Source organism: Oncorhynchus kisutch, linkage group LG17, assembly GCF_002021735.2.
Source record: "Oncorhynchus kisutch isolate 150728-3 linkage group LG17, Okis_V2, whole genome shotgun sequence".
NCBI classification, from domain to species: domain Eukaryota; kingdom Metazoa; phylum Chordata; class Actinopteri; order Salmoniformes; family Salmonidae; genus Oncorhynchus; species Oncorhynchus kisutch.
Window position 1 is genome coordinate 40,861,556 of NC_034190.2, and position 11,103 is coordinate 40,872,658.

Consider the following 11,103-nt stretch of genomic DNA (forward strand, 5'->3'; position numbering starts at 1 on the left):
TCTGGAGGAAACCTGGCACCACCCCTACGGTGAAACATGGTGATGGCAGCATAATATTCAGCGGCTGGGACTGTGAGACTTGTCAGGATTGAGGGAAAGATGAACAGAGCAAAGTACAGAGAGATCCTTGATGAAAACGTGCTCCAGAGCGCTCAGGACCTCAGACTGGGGCGAAGGTTCACCATTCAACAGGACAATGACCCTAATCACACAGCCAAGACAATGCAGGAGTGGCTTAGGGACAAGTCTCTGAATGTCCTTGAGTGGCCCAGGCAGAGCCCGGACATCTCTGGAGACACCATTAAAATAGCTGTGCAGCAACGCTCCCCATCCAACCTGACAAAGCTTGGGAGGATTTGCAGAGAAGAATGGGAGAAACTCCCCAAATACAGGTGTTCCAAGCTTTTAGCTTCATACCCAAGAAGACTTGAGGCTGTAATCACTGCCAAAGGTGCTTCAACAAAGTACTGAGTAAAGGGTCTGAATATTTATGTAAATGTGATATTTCAGTTTATTATTTTGTAGTAAATTTGCAAAAATGTAATCAATTTAAGAATAAGGCTGTAACGTAACAAAATGTGGAAAAAGTTAAGGGGTCTGAAAACTTTCAGAATGCACGGTATAGTGTACGTTCCTAGCCTAGTTTCACAGCATATCCACCATTAAAACTCAATTGAACAAAAAAACGTAGAGCTCATGATTTCCTCTGCCTTTGATGAGGCTACACTGAAAGGCTACACCCAGTATGGGGATATAGAACTGGCCAGCCAACGGCTCTTAGACAGGCTTGAAAGCAGCAGGATTTAGATGGGCCTGTTGTTATTTCTGCAGCACAATGGCTTCCCCCGTGTAATGTAACCAAACCCTTTTCCTTGCTTTTAACCAGCCCCTCCCTCTATCCCTCCCTCTGGCCCCCATCTCCCACCACCACCCTCCCACTATAAGGAATCAGAGAGAGTATAAATGGAGCCCAAGGTCCAGACAGGCATAGAGCCACTCAATGGGCTCCATTGATTGGTGTTTACTCAAGGCCCTGGATATTTTTTTACATATTTTTTTTATTGAACCTTTATTTAAGTAAAAAGTCTGTTTTAAGAACAAATTATTTACTAAATTATTTACATTGATGGCCTTCCTTGGCCTACCCGGACGACGCTGGGCCAATTGTGAGCCGCCCAATGGGACTCCCAATCACGGCCGGTTGTGATACAGCCTGCATTCAAACCAGGGTCTGTAGTGACGCCTCTATGACTGAGATGCAGTGCCTTAGACCAGGGATCACATCACCAACAAACTAACATGGTCCAAGCACACCAAGATAGTCATGAAGAGGGCACAACAAAACCTATTCACCCTCAGGAGATTTGGCATGGGTCCTCAGATCCTCAAAAGGTTCTACAGCTGCACCATCGAGCATCCTGACGGTTGCATCACTGCCTGGTATGGCAACTGCTCGGACTCCGACCGCAAGGCACTACAGAGGTTAGTACGAACGGCCAAGTACATCACTGGGGCCAAGCTTCCTACCAGGCGGTGTCAGAAGAAGGCCCTAAAAACTGGCAAAGACTCCAGCCACCATAGTCATAGGCTGGTCTCTCTGCTACCGCACGACAAGAGTTACCGGAGCGCCAAGTCTAGGTTCAAGAGGCTTCTTAACAGCTTCTACCCCAAGCCATAAGACTCCCGAAAAATCTAATCAAATGGCTACCCAGACTATTTGCATTGACCCCCACCCCTCTCCCCCTATTTACACCACTGCTATTCTCTGTTGTTGTCATCTATGCATAGTCACTTCAATAACTCTACCTACATGTACATACTACTTCAACTAACCGGTGCCCCCTCACATTGACTCTGTACCGGTACTCCCCTGTAAATAGTCTCGCTATTGTTGTTTTACTGCTGCTCTTTAATTACTTGTTACTATTTTCACTTATTCTTGCCCATATTTTTGGAAACTGCATTGTTGGTTGGAGGCTCGTAAGTAAGCATTTCACTGTAAGGTTGTCGTATTCGCCACATGTAACCAATGAAATTTGATTTTCATTTCATTTCATTTAGACCGCTGCGCCACTCGGGAGCCCATATTAGCCTGTGTCTATCTCCGTGTCTGCTCCTCAGCATTCTCGGGTTCTCCCTGTATGCTCTACTAGCATGACTGTAACACAGACCGTGTGTGTCTCTGCCTTGTCTGTCGGATCTCTTGATTGATGTGTCATAGTAATACAGTAGACTCAGGTGACTACTGTAGCCTGTACCGAAGACGGCATTTTTTTTAGGCGCAAACAAAAATAGCTGCCACTTCAAGTTGATAAGGATCATCATGAGACATGCCAAGGCATGCAGAACGTTGCCAACAGACATAGCTATTGGATGAAATGCACACATTACCCATAATAACTATCATTAAATGACATAATTGATCTGTGAGGCTTAATTGTTCAGGGGACATACATTTACTGTAATTTCCTCATTTGTGAAATATCTATCATTCACTTATGATTCAAATCAAACAAATACTGAAATACAGAAAATTCTATGAAATATTAGTCACTATGTTCAATAAAGTGTCGTACAGTATCTGAGAGAGATTCAGTGGTGTCTCCGTTCATTCATAGAGCCGGATGGGAATAGAAACAAGCCTTTAAACGATTCCCTTATCAACGCACTGTCCTGCAGGCTCCCTTCCCCGTCGCCCCTTATAAAACATGCCACAAAAATGCTCTTTCAGGAATCAATAAACTTGTTCAAGAGAAGCACATGCTACGCTCCACTGCACTAATCAATAGAGGGCCAAAATGTTATTGTTTCAGCTAATTTCTGAGTTGTACATGTTAATCCTCGCCGTCAACTGGAATGTGCTGATCGAACAGTAGCGGGTCCACTGAATTATATGCGGAGATGTGAGACATTTCAAATGGAGATTGAAATCGCCTTTTCGACTATGAAATCCTGTCGTACAAAGAAGGCGTAAGACAGTGTTAACTCTTAATATGCTTTTCATCCTAATAGAACCCAGATGTTCTGTAGATTCTATATATTCCTCGGCGGACAGAGAAGTATTGAGGATATGCGTCATTAAATGGAGTCGGAAAGGACAACTTGGTATGAGTTACGTTCTCTAGAATCCCTACCCCCCTCATCATCGCTTGCAGTTATTTACGATCGTTTGGGAGAATGAGGCCATATCAAGAGCATGCTGAAATGAAGATTAACAGACGGACATGGATGACTGCAGACGGAAGCTTAATTCAGGCGTCCTGCCTGTGAGGCCAAGCGGCTGCCATCTGATGCTGGGGCCCAACCTGCCCACCTAACTGCCAAGGCCCTCTCCTCTACTCTACCAATCAATGATAATTAATGGGATAGCAGCTCTACCTCCCTGCACTCTCTGTCAAAGAGACAGAGAGCCCTCTGCTCTCACATCACTGGCCCTGGTCACAGTCCCATACATACACTACCATTCAAAACTTTGGAGTCCCTTAGAAATGTATTTGTTTTTGAAAGAAAAGCAAAATTTTTTGTCCATTAAAATAACATCAAATGTATCAGAAATACAGTGTAGACATTGTTAATGTTGTAAATGACTTTTGAAGCTGGAAACTGCTGATTTCTAATGGAATATCTACATAGCCGTACAGAGGCCCATTATCAGCAACCATCACTCCTGTGTTCCAATGGCACATTGTGTTAGCTAATCCAAGTTTATAATTTTAAAAGGCTAATTGATCATTAGAAAACCCTTTTGCAATTATGTTAGAACAGCTGAAAACTGTTGTCCCGATTAAAGAAGCAATAAAACTGTCCTTCTTTAGACTAGTTGAGTATCTGGAGCATCAGCATTTGTGGGTTCGATTACAGGCTCAAAATGGCCAGAAACAAAGCACTTTCTTCTGAAACTATTCCATGCGAGAAATTGCCAAGAAACTGAAGATCTCCTACAACGCTGTGTACTACTCCCTTCACAGAACAGCGCAAACTAGCCCTAACCAGAATAGAAAGAGGAGTGGGAGGCCCCAGTGCACTTCTGAGCAAGAGGACAAGTACATTAGAGTGTCTAGTTTGAGAAACAGATGCCTCACAAGTCCTCAACTGGCAGCTTCATTAAATAGTACCCGCAAAACTCCAATCTCAACGTCTACAGTGAAGAGGAGACTCTTCACTGTGGACATTTCTAAGTGACCCCAGACTTTTGAACGGTAGTGTACATAGGTTATACATACCACTAATTGGCACTAGCTAGAGTAACGAGCCAGGAAAATGAAACCCTTTCTTGGAAAATTCACTGCTATCTGGCTTGCTCGCAGCTGTTGGGTGGACGAGTTTGCATGACATGGATATCGCACTCAAGTATACATCAATCGCTGACGGAGGCAAGATCCTGTTCGCGCTGACCTTGAGTAGGGGGTGACGATAAAGAGGGGGGGGAGATGCCTGTTGCAGTGGAGTGGGGAGGGAGGGACAGAGGAAGGAAAGGAGGGATGAGGGGCATGTTAACTTAAAATGACACAACAACTAGGTTCCAGTTTAATAACCTGTTGTGACTAGGGGGCAGTATTTTCGTTTTTGGAAAAATAACATTCCCATAGTAAACGGGATATTTTGTCAGGACAAGATGCTAGAATATGCATATAATTGACAGCTTAGGATAGAAAACACTCTAAAACTGTAAAAATATTGTCTGTGAGTATAACAGAACTGATATTGCAGGCGAAAGCCTGAGAAAAATCCAATCTGGAAGTGCCTCATGTTTTGAAAGCTCTGCGTTCCAATGCGTCCCTATTGAGCAGTGAATGGGCTATCAACCAGATTACTTTTTCTACGTATTCCCCAAGGTGTCTACAGCATTGTGACGTAGTTTTACGTATTTCTGTTGAAGAATACCCGTAAGCGGCTACATTGTGTAAGTGGTCACCTGATGGCTCTCAGAGTGATTCTCGCGTCAAATACAAATACATTTTTCCAATCGGTCCTACTGAAAAACGAATTGTCCCGGTGGATATATTATTGAATAGATATTTGAAAAACACCTTGAGGATTGATTCTAAACAACGTTTGCCATGTTTCTGTCGATATTATGGAGCTAATTTGGAATATTTTTCGGTCGTTTTCGTGACTGCAATTTCCGATCGATTTCTCAGCCAAATGTGAAAAACAAACGGAGCTATTTCGCCTACAAAAATAATATTTTGGGAAAAAAGGAACATTGGCTATCTAACTGGGAGTCTCGTGAGTGAAAACATCCGAAGCTCATCAAAGGTAAACGATTTAATTTGATTGCTTTTCTGATTTCCGTGACCAAGTTACCTGCTGCTAGCTGGACAAAATGCTATGCTAGGCTATCGATAAACTTACACAAATGCTTGTATAGCTTTGTCTGTAAAGCATATTTTGAAAATCTGAGATGACAGGGTGATTAACAAAAGGCTGAGCTGTGTCTCAAAATATTTCACTTGTGATTTTCATGAATAGGAATATTTTCTAGGAATATTTATGTCCGTTGCGTTATTAGTGTCAGTCGATGATTACGCTCCCGGACCCGGGATGAGGAGTCACTAGTTAACTACACCGTATTTTCACAAAACATGGTTGCCATTGCACTCAGACCAGGTCCATCAACAGTGAGACTACCACCAGGCGTACTAATCCCAGAGTGACGGCACCGTAGTGACAGAAATATAGGGATACTTAAAACATGAACTTAACAGAGCATACCCCTGAATGAGAGACCTGAGATGAGCTCCTCTGAGATATGAGACAGAGAAAAAGAGGGAGGGAGAGGTGGGAGAAAGAGGGATAGAGAGGGGAGGGGGCAGGGTGAGAGGGAAACCATATGGCAGCAGCACAAATGTATTAAACTATAAATCAGAAGAGAAACCAGTGGGCTACCAGGTGGGGATATTCTCCTCTAGTATCCTCTAGTTAGCTACCTCAGCAGCTCTTCACAATGGGGAGGGAAGATGACAAAATACTTTATCTGCATTAGTGTACCTTATTGATGACGGAGGACTTCTAGTCTTCTCGACTGTCCCCCCATCAGCCACCAACCAGAGTCCAGGTTTCCACACCAGAGTTAGTGATGCGTACAACGGCTAGAGCAAACGTGGGCAGCCAGTTTACTGTCAGCCTACGTGCTGGCCAACATGTCGGTTGTCATGATAAAGGCATTGCTGAGCCAGGATAGGAGATACGGCTTTTATTGTGTTACTAAAGGTAGGAGATATTGGTGGGTAGTAATCTCATTGGTTGATTGATTGAATGTATTACATGCGGACCACACTGCTCGCAACACGTGCGTGAGTGATGCAAAAATAAATGTACACAAACGTGTTATTTAATCATTGCACACACACTGTTCACGTGTGCGTCAACGAGTGTCTGTGCGTAGTCAGGTGCTAAAATACAACTTGGTTCTATTTGTGACGCTTGACGCGGTGCAAGTCCTGCCAATCCCATCTCCTCATTCGTTTTTAGGAGCATATACAGTTGAAGTCGGAAGTTGACATACACCTTAGCCAAATACATTTAAACTCAGTTTTTCACAATTCCTGACATTTAATCCAAGTAAAAATTCCCTGCCTTAGGTCAGTTAGGATCACCACTTTATTTTAAGAATGTGAAATGTCAGAATAATACTAGAGATAATTATTTATTTCAAATGTTATTTCTTTCATCACATTCCCAGTAGGTCAGAAGTTTACATACACTCAATTAGTATTTGGTATTGCCTTTCAATTGTTTAACTTGGGTCAAACTTTTCGGGTAGCCTTCCACAAGCTTCCCACAATAAGTTCGGTGAATTCTGGCCCATTCCTCCTGACAGAGCAGGTGTAACTGAGTCAGGTTTGTAGGCCTCCTTGCTCGCACACACTTTTTCAGTTCTGCCCACAAATTTAAATTAGGATTGAGGTCAGGGCTTTGTGATGGCCACTCCAATACCTTGCCTTTGTTATCCTTAAGCAATTTTGCCACAACTTTTGAAGTATGCTTGGGGTCATTGTCCATTTGGAAGACCCATTTTGTGACCAAGATTTAACTTCCTGACTGATGTCTTGAGATGTTGCTTCAATATATCCACATAATTTTCCTCCCTCATTATGCCATCTATTTTGTGAAGTGCACCAGTCCCTCCGGCAGCAAAGCACCTCCACATCATGATGCTGCCACCCCTGTGCTTCACGGTTGGGATTGTGCTCTTGCAAGCCTCCCCTTTTTCCTTCAAACATAACGATGGTCGTTATGGCCAAATAGTTATATTTTTGTTTCATCAGACCAGAGGACATTTCTCCAAAAAGTATGATCTTTGTCCCCATGTGCAGTTGCAAACCTTAGTCTGTTTTTTTTATGGCAGTTTTGGAACAGTGGCTTCTTCCTTTCTGAGCGGCCTTTCAGGTTATGTTGATATAGGACTCGTTTTACTGTGGATATAGATACTTTTGTACCTGTTTCCTCCAGCATCTTCACAAAGTCCTTTGCTGTTGTTCTGGAATTGATTTGCACTTTTCGCACCAAAGTACATTCATCTCTAGGAGACAGAACACATCTCCTTCCTGAGGCTGTATGGCTGTGTGGTCCCATGGAGTTTATACTTTCATACTATTGTTTGTACAGATGAATGTGGTACCTTCAGGCATTTGAATATTGCTCCCAAGGATGAACCAGACTTGTGTTGAGGTCTACAATTTTTTTTCTTAGGTCTTGGCTGATTTCTTTTGATTTTCCCATGATGTCAAGCAAAGAGGCACTGAGTTTGAAGGTAGGCCTTGAAATACATCCACAGGTACACCTGCAATTGACTCAAATTATGTCAATTAGCCTATCAGAAGTTTCTAAAGCCATGACATCATTTTGTGGAATTGTCCAAGCTGTCAACTTAGTGTATGTACATTTCTGACCCACTGGAATTGTGATACAGTGAATTATAACTGAAATAATATTTCTGTAAACAAGTCCAAAGTAGAAGAAGAGCCTGAAAGAGGAGAGATGACGAGAAACTAATTTGGTTTACTCTTTTATCTGTGGACTAATTGTCGGAGTAGATGAGCTTCTGCATTTCAGGTAAAATAACAACCAAATGTTTCTATCCCAGGACAAATTAGGTAGCAACAGTAAGCTAGCTAGCTAAATTGCCATGAATGTTTAATGCTTTTTGACATGTCTCCAAGTTAATATAGTTGGTTCAGAGTTCAATTCAATATTTCAACCTGCATGTCCTGATCATGTCTAGGGTGGTTGGACAAAATCAACATAAACGCAATGGCACACGAGCGGTCTGTTCAGCATGTTAGATAATTGAAAGTGGTAGGCTCCTCCAGCCGTAGACAACATTACATACATTAAAAACACAATAAAGCCTGTAGGCTTATTTCCATTGTGGTTCTCACTATAAAACTCTAATCCAGTTAGCCTCAATTAATCAACCTTCCGGACAGCTCCACTAGCCGTACCGAGGGCGGACAAACTAGCATTGTGATCCCTCACCAAGTGACAGAGACATGCAAACCCCAGCAAGCCACTTGCCATATGAAACCATCACGGCCAAGGCCAGTCATCCATCACACCACATCCCCACTCAGCGGCTTGACAGGAGGAGCGAGGGAGGGGGGTGAGGAGGATGGAGGAGGGAAGGGGGTTTGGGGTAGGGATGTGGGATGTGGGAGGGAGGTTAAAGTTTACTGACGAGGGAGGGGGGAGGAGGAGGATGGGGTAGGGAGCTTAAAGTTTACTGACGAGGGAGGTGGGAGGAGGAGGATGGGGGGAGGAAGGGAGGTTAAAGGTACTGAAGTGATGGGTGTCCTACCTTGGTCTGGAGGTAGTGGGGGTAGTAGTATGTGTACTGAGGGTACATTGGTTGCTGTTCCAATCGCTTGCCCATGTAGCTGGAATCCTTAGCGCCGTGGCAGGGAATGGTTGCGCGGAGGTGGAGGACGAGCGTTAGTAGTACTGGGGCTCGGCTCTCTGACTGTAGGTCCCTTTTTTTCCCCCGTCCACACTGGTGTCTTGTATCACTGCTGGTCCTCCGGAGCAGGCAGGGTTCGTCTGACAGAGAGTGGCTGGGGAGAGGGGTTGCCTCTGTGGGGTAGCTCCTGCCTGACGACGCCTTTTAGTTAAATCTCCTGGAGTGTTACAAACGGAAGCTGCTGCGTGTCCTGTCTGTCCCTCACTGGCTGGTGTCGGATAGTAACGCGTGAGAAGAGAGGTAGAGGGGGAAGAGGAGAAGGATGAGGAGGAGCAGGTGGCAGTGGCTTTAGGCAGTCCTGCGAACAAATTGCTGGCACAGGACAGTGTGGGAGAGGAGAAAAGGAAAGACAAGGAAAAGGGGGAGGATAGATAGATCACTTTTCTATTTAAGCTGTCTTGCTATAGCTTACCTCGCTCCTCGGCTTCAACCTCTCTCACACTCTCTGTCGCTCAATCGGCTGCTCTCTCTCTCTCTCTCTCTCTTTCTCTCCTCTGTAGTCTGATATCCCAGCTGCTCTGTGTTGTACTGTCGGACACAGGATATATCCTCAGCGGCGTGCTAACAGATACACTTTGGGAAGAGTCAGTATCAGGCAGGAGCAATCTCAGTGTGTAACAGTTCAGCCAGAGAAGAGCAGATTACACAGAAACAATCCCAGCTCCTAATTGATATGGCACCAAGAAAAAAAGGAATCTCCACCGGTCCACTGTTTCAGAGGAAAAGAGAGAAAAAAATATAATGAGAAGCGCAATGACAGTGTCCCAGGTGCCCAACAGACAGACAATCCAGAGAGTCTCCTGTCTGCGATCCTCCCTTTTCCTGCTCTTCTAAAATGTGTTCCTTGTTTCTTCTTGCCTGCTTCGCTCTCAGTCACTCCTCCCAGCAGCCTGCCTCTCTCTCTCTCTCTCTGCCTCTCTCTCTCTGCCTCTCTCTCTCTCTCTCTCTCTCTCTCTCTCTCTCTCTCTCTCTCTCTCTCTTCCACACTGTAACAGGGCGGTAAAGGGGGCTCGTCCTGCACTGTGAGCTGACTGCCTCCTCCTTCCACAGCCGGTAGGAGGGACTTGAGTCGGCTCCGAGCAAGAAAGAGATCCAGACATAGACCAGGGGGCTGCAGTATTTCCACAGCCAGAGAAAGGAGTGGGGAGAGGGGGACGGCAGGCAGGCTGTAGCGTGTGGAGTCGATTCCCCCTACTGGCTGCCAAAGGACCTAACGCCCGGTTCAAACTCTCCTTCATCAATGTGGTCTGATTTGACTTCTGAACCAATCAGTAACCTTGAATATTACTCCATATCTTTATAAAACTATAAGATAACGGTAGGTTTTTCTTCCGGGTTCATTGGTAAAGTCTGAAAAGGTATGTTTCAAGCATTCACTTTTCTCTTGGAAGTAAAAGACTGTCCGTAGTGACAGTATATCAACATCCTGTATAATTGAAATCAAATCAAATTCATTAAAATTGTATTGGTCACATAAACCTATTTAGCAGATGTTATTGCAAGTGTAGTGAAATGCTTGTGTTCCTAGCTCCAAAAGTGCAGTAATATCTAACAATTCACAACAATACACACATCTAAAAGCAAAAGAATGGAATTAAGAAATATAGAAATATTAGGATGAGCAATGCCAGAATACAGGCATCGACTAAAATACAGTAGAATACAGTATACCCTCCATATAGTTATGATGATACATCATAACAAATCAAATTGCAAATGTATTGTGCTTGTTAAATACAAGCAGTCAGACTTGTTTTTCTGTGTAACCATGAAAGACCAGCACTGAAAAACATTCAAATACAAACATGACTTAAGATCCTTCTAAATAGCCACTCTGGGTGCTTTGCCTCGACATAGGGAGCAATGTTTCCCAACATAGAACATTCTACCTGACCAATTAAGCTCTTCTCACTATGAAAAGACAACATAGAGAACAGTTTCCACCCACATCAGATGTGCAGAGTATGTGGCCGTTCAGAGCAGAGAGACATCACGTGGTGTTGGGGTAAGGAGTGCTTGAGGGAAAAATCACTCTCTATATATACCACCAGCTACAAACGGACACCGTTAGATGCTATAATCTGCGTTGCGTCGTGCCTAAGAACAGCCTTAGCCGTAGTATACTGGCCACAGAATTCAGGGCT

At 44.0% G+C, this 11,103-nt stretch overlaps 1 protein-coding gene across 1 annotated transcript in view; it reads right to left on the bottom strand.

The window, feature by feature from the left end:
* LOC109906947 (RNA-binding motif, single-stranded-interacting protein 3) overlaps nt 1–9,898 on the bottom strand; it is a 228,496-nt gene extending 218,598 nt beyond the window's left edge. Inside the window, exon 1 of the mRNA XM_031793820.1 lies at nt 8,801–9,898. Within this exon, the coding sequence (XP_031649680.1) occupies nt 8,801–8,875 (75 nt within the window). The 5' untranslated portion in view covers nt 8,876–9,898. The remainder of the gene's footprint in view (nt 1–8,800) is intronic.
* Nucleotides 9,899–11,103: the final 1,205 nt, after the last annotated feature.